The sequence below is a fragment of the Bos indicus genome, chromosome 27 (assembly GCF_029378745.1).
Source record: "Bos indicus isolate NIAB-ARS_2022 breed Sahiwal x Tharparkar chromosome 27, NIAB-ARS_B.indTharparkar_mat_pri_1.0, whole genome shotgun sequence".
NCBI classification, from domain to species: Eukaryota; Metazoa; Chordata; class Mammalia; order Artiodactyla; family Bovidae; genus Bos; species Bos indicus.
Window position 1 is genome coordinate 20,952,698 of NC_091786.1, and position 20,312 is coordinate 20,973,009.

At 34.8% G+C, this 20,312-nt stretch overlaps 1 protein-coding gene across 4 annotated transcripts in view; it reads left to right on the top strand.

Moving 5' to 3' along the window:
* Window positions 1–2,003: 2,003 nt before the first annotated feature.
* Window positions 2,004–20,312, top strand: part of MSR1 (macrophage scavenger receptor 1) — an 80,730-nt gene continuing 62,421 nt past the window's right edge. For 3 of the 4 annotated variants that reach the window (XM_019953580.2, XM_070781296.1, XM_019953581.2), the window contains exons 1-4: window positions 2,004–2,134; window positions 10,833–10,939; window positions 12,065–12,178; window positions 17,989–18,398. In XM_019953580.2, the coding sequence (XP_019809139.1) occupies window positions 10,837–10,939; window positions 12,065–12,178; window positions 17,989–18,398 (627 nt within the window). In that variant the 5' untranslated portion in view covers window positions 2,004–2,134; window positions 10,833–10,836. Of the gene's footprint in view, window positions 2,135–9,672; window positions 10,482–10,832; window positions 10,940–12,064; window positions 12,179–17,988; window positions 18,399–20,312 lie in introns of those variants that run through there. The other variant, XM_070781295.1, reaches the window with a different exon arrangement.

Consider the following 20,312-nt stretch of genomic DNA (forward strand, 5'->3'; position numbering starts at 1 on the left):
TGTTGTCACCATGCATGTTTAACATATTCTGTTTACATCATGTGAAATGCCAAGCTAGATGAATCACATGCTGGAATCAAGATTTCTGGGAGAAATATCAACAACTTCAGATATGCAGATAATACCACCCTTATGGCAGAAAGTGAAGAGGAACTAAAGAGCCTCTTGATGAGGATGAAAGAAGAGAGTGAAAAGGCTGACTTGAAACTCAGCATTCAAAAAACTAAGATCACGACATCCGGTCCTACTACTTCATGGAAGATAGAAAAGGAAAAGGTGGAAACATGACAGCTTTTATTTTCTTGGGCTCCAAAATCACTGTGGACAGTGACTGAAACCGTGAAATTAAAAGATGCTTGCTCCTTGGAAGGAAAGCTATGGCAAACTGAAACAACATACTAAAAACCAGAGACATCAGTTTGCCAACAAAGGTTTGTATAGTGAAAGCTATGGTTTTTCCAGTAGTCCTGTACAAACATGAGAGTTGGACCATAAAGAAAGCTGAGCACCAAAGAATTGATGCTTTCAAACTGTGGTGCTGGAGCAGACTCTTGAGAGTCATTGGACAGCAAGGAGATCCAACCAGTCCTTCCTAAAGGAAATCAACCCTGAATATTCGTTCTTCCTGATTGGAATATTCAGTTCTTCCTGATTGGAAGAACTAATGCTGAAGCTGAAACTCCAATACTTTGACTGAAACTCCAATATTTTCCAATGAGTTTGGAAAATACCGTGATGCTGGGAAAGATTGAAGACAAAAGGAGAAGGGGGTGGCAGAGGATGAGATGGTTAGATAGCATCACTGACTTAATGGGCATGAATTTGAGCAAACTCCAGGAGATAGTAGAGGAAAGAACAGCCTGGTTTGCTTCAGTCCATGGGATTGCAAAGAGTTGGACATGACTTAACGACTGGACAACAAAAACATGTAGAAGCAGATAAAAAGAAAATACAGTGAGTTCTGATGTTAGTATCCAGGTCTTCTCCTAGAATCTGGTGACCAAGTGTGGTCACAGAGTAGCCTTCATGTTGGTCTAGCCTGGGTTGACGTCTGGGATCCTATTCTTGGCTCAAGCTGCCTGGCCAGCATTTGTGCTTCCAGCTTCATTGCCTGTTACTATTGCTGTTACACTGCTACTTTCTTTTCTGCTTTCTTTTTTCAAGCACTGTGCACTATTCCTGGGTTCTCTCTACTAGGGGTTAGTGTTCTGTGGTGCCAGTGGGCATGGCAAGGACATTTGGACCATCTCTTGATAGAAAGTAGGATCCCTCCCTCTTTGAGCACCATGAAGTGCCCATGAAATATAAACTAAACACTTTTCCCCAAAAGATTCAAATCTAAAAATTAGCTCATTAGTATATTTTTTTACATGTCTTATTGGAACTGGAATGTGATTAAATAAATGAGATTAAAAAATATGTAAAACTCTGACAGGTATGGAAGATGAAAGTCATTCCTTTGTTCTGATCCCATGCCCGAGACCCCTTTCTTCTATTATACTTCTCAGGAAATAAATAACTTTTTAGATGCTCAAAGGGATCTACAGAAATTGCTAACATCACTATAGACAGAGCTGAAGTGAGCAGTAAGGGATTGCTGCTTTTACTTGGTGGGTATCCTTTCCTACTCTGCTTTGTGTTTGAAGCTAGAGATAAGGGATCTAGGGAAAAGGATTGAGAAAAACAAATCACTTAGACATAGAGTCTTCCCTCAAGGTTATACAGTATGAAAGATCATGAGTATTAGTGGAAGATATTGAGATTAATGGAAGATTAATAGGAATGAGAATATTATAGAAAGCAGACCTATCTTACAAAAAGGAAAAGATTAATCTTCCATATGTTATGCACGCTGTTACAATAACCCCAATTGTTTTTCATTTGACTTCTCTTTTTCTTCTGTAATGTCCTAGATGGAAAGAGGAAAGAGTTATCTGACAAATTTAGATTCTGCAAACTTGTGCACTGAGAAGAGTACTATTGAAATACGCTGTTAAGAAAGATTTTCAACATACAAATGTGTCATTTCCTTTCTTCGTGTGCTGTGCTGAAATATTATGTGATAAAGGTTTTAGGTTTCAATTGTTACAAGAGGGAAGTAGATAAATCGGTGCTGCCGTCTTTAGGACATATGGTAAAAGTTTTACTTGTGTTTTCTCCCAAATTGCTTCTGTTGAATATATGGGTCTACTCTGTATTTTTGTGTGTCTACATGTGTGTGTGTGTGTGTGGTATGAGAGAGCTGTTCACATATGTGATCAGTAATTTTTGGTACAGTTTTTTATCCTATCACTAATAACTTGTTTTGATTGTTTCAATGATAAATAGAGATTTCTGCTAGGTTTTCTGTGGGTGAAAAAATGTATATATGTGCACAAATATATATGAAATATATATATATATATATATATATAAAATATATATTTTGTAAGTTGAACTAGCAAGAAATTTTGGGCATATAAATGTGCATGTTTTGTTGCAAATTATTGGCTTTACTCAGTGTGATTAAATATATTTTAGTCTAATCTTAGTTTTTACATAATACTTTTGACTTCAATCTAATACTTTTATTACCTCTGTTGCTCATATAACAAATATTGGTTGGGCATCTACTGTGTGAACTTTCTAGATGTAAGGAAGGGATATAAAAAATAAAAGTCTCTGTCTTCAGGAAAATCAAGATCTAAGGCAAATTGGCATAATATAATTTGAGCACCATAAAAGTGGTGTGCAAGTGCTATATGTAACTACTATGAGAATACAGGAGAGGCCAAAAGTACTTCAAGAGGAGAAAGAAGAATCTTCGTGGAGCTGTTAGAATTTACATTCATCTCGAAGAATGGTTAAGAGTTACACAGCATAAAATGCAATTAGCATTCTCATTAGCCATGTGAAAATAGTGATAGAAAAGTCATAAAACTGAGATTATAAATGTTTTATACGGGAATTAGGAGCTGTTTTTCTGGTCGTACACTGCCTACCTTCAGGTCCCAACTTCCCCGTTCACTAGTTGTCTAACATTAACTGGATACTTAAATGTTTTAGGCCTTGGTTTCCCAGCTTGTAAAATTGAGAACATACCTCATGGTGCTGTTGTGAGGATGAAATAAGAAAACTTCATATAAAAAAAAAAAAGATGGTTTAAAATAATGGTGATTCATTTATCTGTGGTTGTCTATGTAGCAGACAATTTATAAAAATTATTTTTAATCCTCATAATAATTTTTAAATTCTTATTATAACCATATATGTCTGTGTGTATATAGATATATATCTGAGATATCATTTAGCTCTCACTAAAATCTAAGTGATTCTAAAATAAACATTGTTACTGAACAGTGGTGAATTTGGTTTAAAACATAAGTGACTCTCTGTAAATGTGTACAATCTTTTTAAAGAGAAGTCAGACAGTGGATACTAAGAAGTTTGAGATAGTATTCCTGTTATCTGATAGTTCATCATATAATGAATTAGCCTAAAGAAACATTTAGGCTAAAAAGAAGAAACCTAAGTTATGCAAATATTTCCAGCAGCAGCATCTGTATCAGTAAAACATTGCCCTTCAAAGAACAGGGAACATATCTTATTTTGAAGAATTATAAGAAAATGGCTGCATAAATAAGGTACATATAGTCAATGAATTATTATGTGGCCCATCATTTTAAACTTGAAAAAATAGTTTCAAGTATAGAGATACTGATATGAATTTAAGGGAAATACATAAAACCAGATGATAATGTACATTATAGTATCAATTTGTAATGTGGATACACTCAATTTTTTTCTTTATTGGGGTGATGAAATGATAGAAATTTTGTCCCAACTTGTCTTCAATAGTGTTACATTTTTATAATAAAAACAGGAATAAAGAAAAGTATGTTTCCAAACAGAATAATACTGAATTTCTTTCATTAAGGTTTTCCTGTTGTAGCTTCTATAAACTTTTCACCCTCTTCATGAAGAGCTGATACTGCAGAGAGCCGTTTCACTTCTCATGAGAACGTGATTTTAATAGATTACATACACTCAGAAGATTTCGCAGTTCTTTGTCAGTGCATTGACATTTGATAGGAAGCTGTAACATTATGTGAGGTTACTTTTTCTTTTAACTTTGGAAAAAGCAGTTTAAGGCTCATTTGTGTGAATTGTCCGCTGGCTTCTAACAAAGCCTCAGTGTATGTTTTCCAACATTCCTAAACAAACAGCACTGATAGAGTAAGGAACTGAAGGAAACCAGTAAGTCTAACAAATCCCTCGGAGGCAAAAGTGGGAACCTCGGGGGTGAGATTTTTTGTTTCAGTTTCCTGTTGACACAGGATTCAAAGAAAAACCTTTCATTTTCCAATAGATAGCAGTACAGGTTTTTACATTTCTGCATTTCACTAATGCAAACTTTCCTTGAAGCATTACTCCAGGTATAAAATCCAGTCATCTTGCAAACTATTTTGTCTTTCATTTATTTGTGGAATTTCTCCTAATGTTCTTATGTACATGATGAACACCTACTAAGTGACAGGAACTCTATTCATTGAACCAAAGAGATAAAAAACCCTGAATCATGACTCTAACTTGTGTAAGAAGAGACAAATAATAGACAAGATAAATAAGGGAAATGCATTTCATGTTGGATGGTGATAAGTTGGGGCTGGGGGGCAGATCAAGGCAAGAAGGAGAAGAGGAAGTGAAAGAGGTAGGTTGCCATTTCAGATCTGATGCTGGAGAAAAGTCTGTCTGAGTGAGTGAGATGGGAAGGTATTTATAGTATTTGAGCAGAGTGATACAGCCTGACTTACTTAAAAAAATTATTTTTTTAATTAGAGGCTAAATACTTTACAATATTGTGGTGGTTTTTGCCATACATTCATATGAATCAGGCATGGGTGTACATGTGTTCCCCATCCTGAACTCCCCTCCCACCTCCCTCCCCATCCCATCCCTCAGGGTCACCCCAGTGCACCAGCTCTAAGCTCCCTGCCTCATGCATTGAACCTGGACTGTCAATCTATTTCACATATGGTAATATACATGTTTCAATGCTATTCTCTCAAATCATCCCACCCTCACCTTCTACCACAGAGTCTGAAAGTCTATTCTTTACATCTGGTTCTCTTTTGCTATCTTGTATATAGGGTCATGATTACCATCTTTCTAAATTCCATATATATGCATTAATATACTGTATTGGTGTTTTTCTTTCTGACTTACTTCACTCTGTATAATAGGCTCCAGTTTCATCCACTTCATTAGAACTGATTCAAATGCATTCTTTTTAATGGCTGAGTAATATTCCATTGTGTATATGTACCACAGCTTTCTTATCCATTCGTCTGCCAATGGACATCTAGGTTGCTTCCATGTCCTAGTTATTGTAAACAGTGCTGGAATGAACATTGGGGTTCACATGTCTCTTTAAATTCTGGTATCCTCAGTGTGTATGCCCAGCAGTGGGATTGCTGGGTCATATGGCAGTTCTATTTCCAGTTTTTTAAGGAATCTCCACACTGTTCTCCATAGTGGCTGAACTAGTTTCCATTCCCACCAACAGTGTAAGAGGGTTCCCTTTTCTCTATACCCTCTCCAGCATTTATTGTTTGTAGACTGTTTGATAGCAGCCATTCTGACTGGCATGAGATGATACCTCATTGTGGTTTTCATGTGCATTTTTCTGATAATGAGAGATGTTGAGTGTCTTTTCATGTGTTTGTTAGCATCTGTATGTCTTCTTTGGAGAAATGTCTGTTTAGTTCTTTGGCCCATTTTTTGATTAGTTTGTTTATTTTTCTGGAATTGAGCTGCATGAGCTGCTTGTATATTTTTGAGATTAATTCGTTGTCAGTTGCTTTGTTTGCTATTATTTTCTCCCATGCTGAAGGCTGTATTCTCACTTTGCTTGTAGTTTCCTTCTCTGTGCAAAAACTTTTAAGTTTAATTAGGTCCCATTTGTTTATTTTTGCTTTTATTTCCATTACTCTGGGAGGTGGGTCATAGAGGATCCTGCTGTGATTTATGTCAGAGAGTGTTTTACTTATGTTTTCCCCTAGGAGTTTTATAGTTTCTGGTCTTACATTTAGATCTTTAATCCATTTTGAGTTTATTTTTGTGTATGGTGTTAGAAAGTGTTCTAGTTTCATTCTTTTACAAGTGGTTGACCAGTTTTCCCAGTACCACTTGTTAAAGAAATTGTCTTTTCTCCATTGTATATTCTTGCCTCCTTTATCAGAGATAAGGTGTCCATGGGTGCATGGATTTATCTCTGGGCTTTCTATTTTGTTCCATTGATCTATATTTCTGTCTTTGTGCCAGGACCATACTGTCTTGATGACTGTACCTTTGTAGTATAGTCTGAAGTCAGGTTGATTCCTCCAGTTCCATTCTTCATTCTCAAGATTACTTTGGCTATTTGAGGTTTTTTTTTTTTTTTTATTGTATTTCTGTACAAATTGTAAAATTATTTGTTCTAGTTCTCTGAAAAATACTGTTGGTAGCTTGATAGGGATTGCATTGAATCTATAGATTGCTTTGGGTAGTATACTCATTTTCACTATATTGATTCTTCTGATCCATGAACATGGTATATTTCTCCATCTATATTTGTGTCATCTTTGATTTCTTTCATCAGTGTTTTATAGTTTTCTATAGTTTTCTTTTGTTTCTTTACGTAGATTTATTCCTAAGTATTTTATTCTTTTCATTGCAATGGTGGATGGAATCATTTCCTTAATTTATCTTTCTGTTTTCTCATTGTTAGTGTATAGGATTGCAAGGGATTTCTGTGTGTTAATTTTATATCCTGCAACTTTACTATATTCATTGATTAGCTCTAGTAATTTTCTGGTGGAGTCTTTAGGGTTTTCTATGTAAAGGATCATGTCATCTGCAGACAATGAGAGTTTTACTTCTTCTTTTACAATCTGGATTCCTTTTATTTCTTTTTCTCCTCCAAAACTATGTTGAATAGTAATGGTAAGAGTGGGCACCCTTGTCTTGTTCCTGACTTTAGGGGGAATGCTTTCAATTTTCCACCATTAAGGATGTTTGCTGTGAGTTTATCATATATGGCTTTTATTATGTTGAGGTATGTTCCTTCCATGCCTGCTTTCTGGAGGGTTTTTTTTTTATCATAAATGGATGTTGAATTTTGTCAAAGGCTTTCTCTGCCTCTATTGAGATAATCATATGGTTTTTATTTTTCAATTTGTTAATGTGGTGTATCACATTGATTGATTTGCAAATATTGAAGAGTCCTTGCATCCCTGGGATAAAAGCCACTTGGTCATGATGTCAATCTGACTTACTTTTGAAGAGGACCATTCTAGAAGCTGTGTGGAAAGTAGAATGGAAAGATTAAATGAAGCTGAGAGACCTATGAAAAAGTGAAAGTGAAAGTCACTCAGTCGTGTCTGACTCTTTGCGACCCCATGGACTATACAGTCCATGGAATTCTCCAAGCCAGGATACTGGAATGGGTAGCCTTTCCCTTCTCCAGGGAATCTGCCCACCCAGGCATCAAACCCAGGTTTCCCACATTATAGGCAGATTCTTTACCAGTTGAGCCACCAGGGAAGCCCAAGAATACTGGATCTTCCCAACCTAGGAATTGAACTAGAGTCTCCTGTATTGCAGGTAGGATTCTTTACCAACTGAGCTATCAGGGAAGCCGGAGAGACCTATTGGGAGCTATTAAGGTAGCCCAGGATTGTAATAACAAACAGATGATATAAATGAGTGGCATGCCAACATCAGAAACCCTGGAAGAAGAAAAGTGCCATATTCTCCACTCAACAGACTTTAGTGTTCATCTCACTTTCAGCTCTCTGTACCTCTGTTGTCCCCATGTGGTCATTCAGTCTAACCCACTTGTAGGCATTTATTGGAGGGTTTTCTTTTTCAAAGATTTAAAATCTACCCAAAGAAACCATAGTTTGAAATCCAGTAATCTAAAAGATGTATATTATCATCTAAAGCCCATAAAAGATAGATCGAAGTGTAAAGGCCTAAAGAAAAACAAAACTGAACTTAGTCTCTGTAGTAGTGCCCAAATATTCAACAAGTATATATCAAGCATAGTCTATACTCCAGATTGCTTGAAGCTCTGGCAATGTAATATTGAACAAAACTAGACATGGTCCCACCTCTTCTGTAGCTCACAGTCTAGTGAGATTTATCAGATTTAAAATTTTCAAAATTTTGCAAAAATATTTTTTACAAAGAAATTCCCATCTAGAAGACTGAGTAATATAAGGATGTTTCCTTTGTATGTAAGTGAAAATGGAGTCATAATATCTCAGCTATTGGGACCAGAACCAGAGTCAAACACATTGAGAAGGGACCTGTGAGCAGACTGACAGGAATATATTTCTAGGTGCATAGCAGGGGTACCTAAAGGTATACTTGGCTGTCAAGTTGTTAAGACTCTGGGCTTCCAATGCAGGGAATGTAGGTTTGTTCCCTAGTCAGAGAGCTGAGATCCTGCATGCCATGGGATACAGCAAAAAAAAAAAAAAAAAAAAGTAGACTTTGTGAGCCCATCCTTTATAAACTGAGTTCAAATGTTAAAAGCTTTGCCAGAGTCCCAATGCTTTGAACTATAGTTTGTTTTTTTTTTTAATTTGAAGATATTTTATTACACTCAAAGGTTTTCCATTCCTTTTATTTATAAACTCTTACTAGTCAAAAAGAAAATAAATAATAAAAATCTGTCTCTTCAGGAAACTTTTAACAACATAGTTTTGCTTTATATGCTTGTCAATTTTAAATTATTACAATTTAGATACATTCAGTCATTACATGATACCATGATACCAGGAAGGTCAGCCTTAAAGATATCAATAATGTCTATACTGGTAAGTAAAATAATGGTAAAAAATGGTATTTCAATTTCACCTAAAAAAAAAAGCAAACAGATTCCAGTTTGTTATTGATGGGAATACAGACTTATCTTCTTAATCTTGGATATTAAATATTTGGACTTAAAAAAATAAATATTCCTGTTCTCTCAAATAGTGGCTGACATTGTCTTGGGAGCAGGCTGCAGTTTTAAAAAGAATTTAGCTGTTTCATTGTCATCTCATTTTTGAAAGTCATGTTTTTGATTTGTTTCCCATGGCAAGTAAAAAACTGTCATCCAAATCAAATAATAGAGTGAATTAAAATGGGGGGAAATGGCAGGAGAGTCTGGGTCTGAATTAATCAGTTTGGTTTCCTATAATAGTGTTCCCCGATAATTGTTTATTTAGTTTCACCTCTGCTTAAGAAAAGGGGATGTCGTTCTAACTTCCCCCTCTGCCAGCTTCCTCCACAGTGACTGAAGCGTTTAAAGAATACACTCCTTGGTTAGATCGACTGGACTTACAAAAAACTAAAACCGATTTACAGAATGATGTATGTACAAACTACAAAATAAAATAACTCCTTGGAGATACATATTTTTTAATATATTGACAGGAGTTGCCACATCCTTATTTTCAGTACCTCTTCCCAAAGCAGGATGAACATTTGCATATGAATGATTGCCCATTTTCTGGAGGAGATAAGAGTTCAGTGTCCTGAAGTTGCCAGGGTACACAGTTGCAACTTCAGCTGTGTTAAATCCATAACTCAGCATTAGAGAAAATAAACAATGATCAGAAGATGTTGGCTTTATGCTAAACTTATCAATCAAATGAACTGAACTGTTTCCAAGAAAAAGTTATACAGCTTCTTTTGACAAATGGTCTTAAAGTTGTGGTCCTCAGACTGGCAGCAGCAGCATGACTAGAAAACTTGTCTGAATTGCAGATTGTGGTTGTTATTTAGTCTCTAAGTCATGTCCAACTCTTCTGCGACCCCATGGACTGTAACCTGCCAGGCTCCTCTTTCCATGGGATTTCCCAAGCAGTAATACTAGAGTGGGTTGCCATTTCCTTCTCCAGGGGACCTTCCCTGATTGGGGATTGAACACCACGTCTCTTGCCTTGGCGGGCAGATTTTTACCACTGAGCCACCAGTGAAGCCTGCAAGTTGTTAATCCCTACCCTAAATATCAGAAATTTTGCAGGTAGGGACCATCAGTCTGTTTTAAAGTAAGCCTTTTAAATGATTCTGATGCCTCTTAAAGAGACATAGATATAAATTGGGTCATAAAATATGTGTGTGTATGCTCAGTCGTGACCAGCTCTTTGCAAATGTGTTTTAAAAGGTACAAGCACATATTTGAGGTGCTGGCAATGTATACAGTGAGGGAAGCCTTGATAGGAAAATATATAATAACTTTTTTTTTAAAAAAAGGGAAAGAAGGGAAAGGAAAGGAAAATAAAAACTAAGTTTGTCCTGTGGCTCCTTATCTTGTGACCGGATTTTGTTTTCTGTTTCTAAAGGGATAAACAGATGCCTTGGCAGAAGAAAATTTGGCTGATAAAGCTCTGATAAAAGATCACGGGAAATATTTGTTTCAAATTTTCAGCTACTACTTGTTCTAAGGGAAATTCTTTTTAACTTTTTAGGTAAACAGTTGTTTTCTGCCAGTTGGGAATTTTTTCTTTTTTAGCTAAAGAGAGCAAAGTTACCTCTCACTCTAAAAAAAACCCATATACTTCAGACACAAGTGTACATTTGTACATGGAAAAACTTGTGAGTGGGTTGCATGTAAGTCTGTCTTTTAATGTTGAAATGAAATTAATGGGTAGTTATAATATGTTGGCATATATATGACAGAGATGTATGTAAATTTAATTAATTATACTTGTTCCCTGGCTAAAATTGGATTTTAACTGTAAATTTCAATGTGAAACATGATGCCAAAGGGCCCTAGCAATTCTGTGTGTAATTAACAGGTTTTTCCATGTGTTTGATAGAAGTATGGCACAGTGGGATGACTTTCCTGATCAGCAAGAGGACACTGACAGCTGTACAGAGTCTGTGAAGTTCGATGCTCGCTCAGTGACAGCTTTGCTTCCTCCCCGTAAGTAGAATAAGGGAGGGTGCTCATGGACATTGTCCTTGGAGTTAGTGAGATTGTGTAAAATTATGGTCATGAGACTTACTCTATCTTCCTGGTTGGATCCAATCTTCGTCACCTGACAGATGGAATATCCCATCTTGTTTGTATTGTGGTTGCTCCTTCTCTTTTTTCCTTCATTTTCCCCCTTTTCCTTATTTTTTAAATTTTCTTTACTTAATTTTTTCCTCCTTTTTCTGTTCAATTCCTCATAGAAGATTACTGAATAATACCTAAAATTTCATTTTAATTTGCAACCTGAAAACAAAATTTCCTTATTTTTTGCTAAACAACAAAAGCGATGGCCATAGGAAAGAATGTTTTAATAGATGTTTTATTCACTTAACCAGAGAAACATCTTCTTCTACTAGTAAGATCCCCTCTATATCGAGTTAACTTTTCTACAATTAGCATCTCAACATATGAATTGCTGGTTCATATAAAGAAATAATACTAAAATATTAGTATATTCTGAAATATCCAGAGGATGGGCTATACTGATCCACTCCAACATTTAATCAAAGTGTGAATTTTGTTATTTCTTTTTTTTCAACTTGTATTCAAATCACAAGAGGCATCCAAATACAAAACTATTGAGGTAGAATGAGAAAAGGAAATTTGCATAATTACCATCAAAAGTAATGTTTTTCTTATTCCACTTAAAATCTGAAAATATATATATAATTATTAATATATGGTTGCTTGAGGAGCTTTATTTTCATCCAGAATGTTCACATTCCCATGTGAAACAGAAGAATAAAATTTATGTTTGCGTGTGTGTTGGTATGGTATCAGTATTAAAATTTATCAATGAATGTATCCAATGAGACAAGTATGGCTTGGAGAAGATAGTAACTTTGTCCTGGATGTTTAGTTAGTGGATAGATCAAATGTCCACAGCAATTTCTGTATTGACTTCTCCTTTTGACTGTCCCTTTTACTTCCTGCTGAATAAATGAGAACCTATTTCTTGGTTCATTTTTTATTCCAGTAGGTTTGATACTAACCATATAATTGGAGATTTTAAAAAGTTTTAATTAAGTAAGATGAATAAATTCTCTAACAGGAGATTGGACTTTTGTTTTTTAGATCCTAAAAATGGCCCAACTCTTCAAGAGAGGATGAAGTCTTATAAAACTGCACTGATCACCCTTTATCTCATTGTGTTTGTAGTTCTCGTGCCCATCATTGGCATAGTGGCAGGTACAGTACTCTAGTTCTGAAACTCATCTGGTAAATTATTTACTGCAGAAGCAGAAAGAAGCATTCAGTCTTTGGTATATGGCAAATTCGTAAGAATTTGAACTTCAGATCAAAAAATGTTCCTCAAATTTATTTCATAAAAAAAACAGATTCTGCAAAGTTATTGCATAAGAAACTTTAAATAAATAGCCTAGCAATGGAACTTTAAGTTAAAAATATGAATATGTAAAGGTAAGATGGAAAGAATTGATCGTTTCAGCAATGTTATCATCTGAAGTCCTATGAAGTTTTGATGATGCATCATAAATTTCATGGTAAGCATTCTAGTTGCAAATGTGAAGATATAAACATGATTGTTTATATTAGCAATGCCTAAAATATAAAAACAAGACAGTTGCTCTGGAAAAATACTTTTATTCCTAGTATTGAGAGCAGAAAGAAATATCCCTACAAGTCTTCAGAGGGAATCTCAGAAACTAATGACCTATCCCTCAGCAGTATTTGTCCTTTATATGGTCACATATTTCATGAGGGTTTTATTTAAAACCTTTCTAAAAATGAACTGATAGCATTCTTTCAAACAAACAAATAACAACAAAAATAGAACACTTTGGTTGGGTCCTACATGATGTTTTTCAGGTGTATATTTGTTTTGAAGAGTTTGGCTTGAGTTGGGGATACATTTAAAGAGTTTATACAGGGATGGAAAGCTTGCATGTAACTTAAGCAAATTTATAAACATTATTTCCCTCAGGACCATTTTTGAGGGATTTGATTGACATTTGAATTTATTTGCCTTGTAGCTCCCTTTTTCTCTGAGAGTGACAAAATGTCTAGACACATGCTTGAACAAGAGATAGGCTGGGAGGAAGATGTGTTTTCATGCGCATGCTAATCAGCTTAACAAGGAAATGCTCCTGATATAAGGCCATACCTCCTCTGTCAAAAGGATATTCCAAGACAGAACCAAAATTTTACTAAGGAAGAAATGATAATGAAAGCAACAATGACTGTAATATCTTTGTAACATTTTTGAGCATTTACTATGTTCAGGCCCTGGGCTATACATTTTCCACAGATTATCTTAAGACACCTCACAGTTACCCTTGGAACAGACATATGCTTACCCTCATCATCCACAAAAGGAAACTGTTCAGTGATGGAATTGAAGTTCCTGCCATGACCCCTGACTCCTATCCTCTGTGGTCTACTATCTCCCAATACAATCAGGTGTTTAGAACAAACTATGATTGGCCACTAAAAAATTAACTTGTTGTAACATCAGCCAGGAAAATATTTTCCGTATGTAAAAGCCAAATACCTTTTTGGATGTCAAAAACAAAAGCCAACCACAACCAATCAACCAATCAAACCAACCAGAGCCATTTAAATAAAAGAACCTGATTTGTCTGTCATTAAACAACAACTTCCTGATAACCGGGTTATCTATGTGTTGTTTATGTTTATGCTTATCAGTTTGAAGTGCTTAACTGAAAGATGCATCATTGTCTGGGATCATTAGCTATCAGCCAGTTAGAATTTGTGTAATTTCATCACTTTTATGGGGCTTCCTTGGTGGTTCAGCTGGTAAAGTATCCGCCTGCAACAAAAGAAACCCTGGTTTGATTGCTGGGTTGGGAAGATCCATTGGAGAAGGAATAGGCTACCCACTCCAGTATTCTTGGGCTTCCCTGGTGGCTCAGCAGGTAAAGAATCTGCCTGCAGTGTGGAAGGCCTGGGTTCGATCCTGGGGTTGGGAAGATCCCCTGGAGAAGGGAATGACTACCCACTCCAGTATTCTGGCCTGGAGAATTCCATGGATTGTATCTAGTGCATGGGGTTGCAAGGAGTTGGGCACGACTGAGTGACTCACTTTCATTGCTTTTATGTAAACCGTGGCCTGCAGAACCAACCTCAGTGAATGCAACTTCTTTATACTTGGCCTATGCACAATGTGAACTGAAGTTTGAAAATATCAGGGTTCTAATCAGGTTCAAAATCTCTGGGCTGTTACCAAATGCTACCAAGTCAACACAGTTGTTCTAGGGTTGACAATGATTGACTTAAAGTAGTTTTGTTTCCTTAAACTGTAGCATGTACTATTAAGACTGACAAAAAGCTAAAAGTATTCAAATCTTGCAAGTTCACATGAGCACCCCAATTCACCAGAATTTAGATCTCCTGTGTTTATCATACTTGAATAATAAACAATTGATTATCCATTTACAGCTGTAAGTTTTAGAATTTTTCCAAAAGAAAGCTAAAATGCAATAAATTAACTCTACATAATAAAAAAATTAAAATGTAGATAAAATATGTTCCTGTAATGATAGAAATTATTCTGTTTTGGCAAATATAAATCAGTAGATGAAATAAAATGTTGTGCATGAAAACTAAAGTGTCTTATGTACTGACAAATGTTTCTTAATTATAATCTTCTCCACAAGCTACCCTTTTTCCAAGAAGCTACTACATTTCTATTACAGTATAACAACATATAATAATGTCTCTGAGGAATAAGATAAGGTTAAGCCTAAGGTTAATATATATAAATTGCTGACAAACTGAAGATCCTTGAGCTCAAAATAATACAAATTTTTGGTAGAAGAAGGTATTGCCAACATGGAGGAGTATATGTGATCTGTAAGGTCAAATATAACCTTCTCCCTATTGTACAAGTCATAAAATTTGTCTCCTTTCAAATGTAAGATAGAAAAGTCACAAAATGCCATCTCTCTGATGATAATGAAAGAAATGAACATTTGAAAATATGAACTCTAGCATTCTATACCTAGATTTGCAGTACATGTATCTATATCATCTGTATCGCAATTAAATGTTTTTAAAGAATGTAAGGATTAAATTAGGTTTCATTCAAGATTTAGGAAAACAAGCAATATTGCATTTTTAAATCTGTAAGCAAAATATAGCCTTTATTATCAGTTCATGTTGAACTTGATATTGAATAAAAATCTTTGGTCACATGACATTTTATCAAATCAAATCTTCCCTTTCTACACTATGAAGAGGTTTTGCTTTATCCCTATGAAATAAAAAGCATTTCTAGTGAAAATAAATATTATATGGTTGAATAATTAAATCAGTATGCCTATTAAAATAAAGTACAGATACTATCTTTCTCATGGAGCACCCAACTTCCTCCCAATTTTTTATATTACATAATATTAATTCCTGCTTGTATCAGTATTGGGCATGCAGATAATGAATCCAAAATATTAATAATAATTAAAAAAGGAAAAGTATCAAATGTATATTAAGTGCCAGGGAAAGATCTGAGCACTTTACATATATCAGCTCATTTAATTATTTAAACACTGACTAGTAGTATCCCATTTATAAGGTAGTGAAATGATAGCCTGATTAATTTGCTCAAGGGCACAGTTTATGAAGGAAAGAGCCAGAATGGCTAATCCAGACAGTTCCCATCTAGAGCCTGTATTATTAACTGCTACCTGAAAAAGCAGTAATCATCATAAAATAAAAATTTTAAGGGCTAACTTAGAGATAATTTTTCAAATATTGTTAGTTAGGGTTTCTGATTGTTAAAGTCAAATTCCATTCCCAGTCAGTTTTCTATTCCCAGAGTTGCTCGAGCGGTGCTTTATATACAGTAGGTACTCAATAAATAAATCATGGAATTGGCAAATGCGTAAATGAAGCTGTCAATCCAAAACTTGTTCTCTACACTTAATTTAATAAATGTTACAAGATCCAACTAAGAAATATACTATTTTGTCCAAAGTATTAATAAAATAATGTATACTCAATATGGCCTCTGTTGTGTATTGTATCAAAATGTAGCCACATATTTTATTAAATCAAATAAGCTAATTTTAAAGAGAATATAACTAGGAACAAATAATATATATTTTTTAAAATTGTGATTTAATTGAATATGTAGTTTAATGCTTAATAAGAGCTACAATGACAGCCATCATCAAACACCTTCTTTAAGTGATAGTGGCGAAGACTCTGTAACTAAGATAATAACTTTCAAAGATAAGGCAGTTTAATTTGAGTAGTTTTCATATGTGCCATCTATGTGCTATGGGATTTACATGCTTTATCTCATTCATTCTCAGCACCACTGTAAGACGGTTATTACTTTTAGGTCTTTGGGGAAGCCTAATTAAGAAGAAATATAACTTGCTCAGAGTAACCTAGTTAGTAACTAAGGAGTGGGACTAGATTCCAGAATCGGGCAGCTTGTTCCTATGTAAACACCAAGCTCTCATTTGTATAACAGGTACCCTGAGCTCAGGGTGGAATTCAGGGCTTTTCATGTGTTACTTCAGTTAAGTCTCAAAACCTGTAAAGCTAATAACTATTGTCATATCACTTTAAAGAAAATTGACAGGTCAGTTATTGCTGTTTATATAGATATACTTTTAAACCATATGAAGTTACTCTTTACTGCTCAATAATGGTCAAATATGTAAAGTCTTATATATTCAAATTAATATAGATAAGAGACTGATATATATGTAGATAAAAGGTATAAATTATATCTATATATATATATAGAGATGAAACAATAAAATCTTAACCATCATTAACTAGAAATAAAATGGTGCTTAACATTTTCTTCATGGTGTTTCAATTAATGTATTATTTTATCTGCAAAAGTAATATTTATACTTTTCATTTTTGAAACCATAAACATACTTCTCTAAATCCTTTCAGAAGGATAATTAGCTTGTTTAGAGAACATATGCCCATTTGGGAATATATATTAGCAGCTCTCTATGCCCCAAACACCATTTAATAGAATTTTTATATTCAGGAAATAATTTCTCATAAGATGGTTCATCAAAGGGTTAAATATATTAGTAGAAATATAAGCAAACTGAATATAGGGGTTTTGTTAAATCTGGCAGAACCACACATAGAATAATAATGTAGTTATTCAAATTACTTTTGTAAAACAATATTAAGTAATATGCAAGGGTCTTTATGATAGATGCAAATTGAAAGCTAGTTTCCAAATTATATATAAGCTCTTGATTGTATAATAATAATATGATAGTGGAATCAGAAATCTGATATGCATATACTAAAATGTTAGCACTTAATTCTGCACCATGAGATTAATGGTAAATTATTTTCATTACTCATATTTTCTAAATTTTCCTCTACAAGTATATATTTTATAATAAGTAAAGAGGAGTCTTGAAAGAACAGTATTTTTTAAAGTTAAAAAACTTTTTTATCCAATTTCCTTCTCTACCAACAATAAATTAGATCTGCAGAAACTGAAAGTGATAACTCTCTGGTAGCTTAGTGATAGCATAAGGAAGATGAGCCAACAATTTACTCATACAATGGATAACACTAATATTTCTACTTTTACTACATATTGTTTTTGTCACATCATCATTAATCTTCATAATAGCTAACATATTCAACATGTTTACTTCAGACGCTGTGTTAAGCATTATCTCATCTTATCCTAACAGCACACCTGAGGACAAGGATACAGTGTACTTCATAATGTGTAGCATTTACTCTTGCTCTCATAGCTAAATGCAGTGACCTAGAAGATTGATCTAAGCAGCAAGTCAGAAAGAATGACTTAACTGTGGAATAAATTCTAATATAAAATGGGAAAAGGAGACTGTTTCCCTCTCAGCACTCTGCCTACCTTGGTTCATACTTGTATGTTTAAAATAAACACCTGATTTAGGATAGCATTCAGAATGCTAGAATGGGATGAAGTGATGTGGAATGGAACGGTGGATGCATTTAAGGATACAGGGCATGACTCTGTTTATTTTTACTTAAATATGCAGCTCAGCTCCTGAAATGGGAAACGAAGAATTGCACGGTTGGCTCAGTTAATGCAGATATATCTCCAAGTCCGGAAGGCAAAGGAAATGGCAGTGAAGATGAAATGAGATTTCGAGAAGCTGTGATGGAACGCATGAGCAACATGGAAAGCAGAATCCAGTATCTTTCAGATAATGAAGCCAATCTCCTAGATGCTAAGAATTTCCAAAATTTCAGCATAACAACTGATCAAAGATTTAATGATGTTCTTTTCCAGCTAAATTCCTTACTTTCCTCCATCCAGGAACATGAGAATATCATAGGGGATATCTCCAAGTCATTAGTAGGTCTGAACACCACAGTACTTGATTTGCAGTTCAGTATTGAAACACTGAATGGCAGAGTCCAAGAGAATGCATTTAAACAACAAGAGGTAAGAGTTTTTGTACTGGAAAGTCGTATGCTGGGAGTGAATCCATCTGTAACCTTTCTCCTCAGATAGTCCAGGGCAGAGAAAAAGTTGCAAAACCTGTTTGTTTGTTTTAACTTTACAATATTGTATTGGTTTTGCTATGGCAAAACCTGTTTTAACGTCATTCTACTTACCTGATTTCTCTTGCAGTCTCACCAGAAAGTTCCAAATGGATTTACCTACTGCCTCTTCCAAATTCCCAGCCGAAGGCGGAGTTTGTTTGTTTTTCATCAAATATAGACTCTCTTAGCATGTTTTAATTTTATAAATACTTTCAGAATGCCTCTTGAGATTCTCTAAACCAATTACAGTTGATAGATTATCTTAGCATATTTGGACAGATAGACACAGCTTTTGCAAATTTTAAAAGAAACCCAGAATATCATGAAAAGAATGAAAACCTTATTTACATGGGTAAATTATAAAATCTAAATTTTAAAATAGTTTGTCACTCACAAGAAGAATTGCTAAATTTTTATGTGTAGAGATAACTCTAAGTAAAGAATTAGAGTTTGAATAATGCATCAACATCTTTTTACCATCACAGGATCAACACAAGAGAGCAAGACATCTTCTAGACCACTTGCCAGCCAAAGTTTTTTTGCAAAGGCCCAGATGTAACTCTTAGGAAATGTGATCCAATAAGTCTTTCTTTACAAAAATAGACTTGACCCATGGGTCATAATTTTTCTTAACTTTGCTCTAAACTACTCTGTGGACAACCCTCTGAGTTACTTTGTATTGAAGAGAAGGAAATTAAGAAGCAAGTTGTTTAGTTCAGAATTGGATTATTTTTTGTTGTTAGGTAGTTATAATTGTTCCATTTGTGAAAAAAACAAGCTCATGGATAAAGCTTTATTACTTGTGTGAAAAAAATTAATCTTCATATTACATGGTATCTAAGCCCTAAGATCATAATGTGAAATGTGTAAACTTTCCACCATTAGCTCAGTAAGGCTGCCATCTTCGTAGTATATTTTACTTGAATAGACCATGTCTTAATTAATGAGGTTGTTTTCTATATAGATACAGTGTTATGCAGTGGTGATTTTTGTAAATAGATGTCCCTTATAGAGAGCAAAGAGAAGCCTCTAAAGTTTTAACATCACGTGAAAACCAATTAAATTATTGACTAGAGAATAGACTAAACAGGTTAAGAAAGCACATTTTAATATTTATTTATTGTAATATGCAATCACTGAGAAGACAATGACATTGCTGTTTAAATATAGAAACCATTGGTGAACCTCATCCCAATGTCAGCCTTGATAGTCAGTGTTGTATCCTTGTCACATCTTCCAAATACTGACTGTTACTCTGTCCCCCATGGTTAATAAGTATCTAAACATATACAAATGTTATTGGAATATCAATGACTCAGGCTATGGAGGGCTTAGAAAGAGTGCACAAAGAAGAAACTGTCCACAGGGCTGAGAACCTTGAGACAGAGGAAAATAAAATATCAGCTGTGGGAATAGAAACTGATTAAATATGAGGGAAAGAGGATAGGAGAAGAAATATTACTTTGTGTGAAAACAAGATTCACTACTCTAAAATCTGACTGTGTGGATCACAACAAACTGTGGAAAATTCTTAAAGAGATGGGAACACCAGACCACCTTACCTGCCTCCTGAGAAATCTGTATGCAGGTCAAGAAGCAACAGTTAGAATCGGACATGGAACAACAGACTGGTTCCAAATAGGGAAAGGAGTACGTCAAGGCTGTATATTGTCACCCTGCTTATTTAGCTTATATGCAGAGTACATCATGAGACATGCTGAGCTGGATGAAGCACAAGCTGGAATTAAGATTGCTGGGAGAAATACCAATAACCACAAAATATGCAGATTACACCAGCCTTATGGCAGAAAGC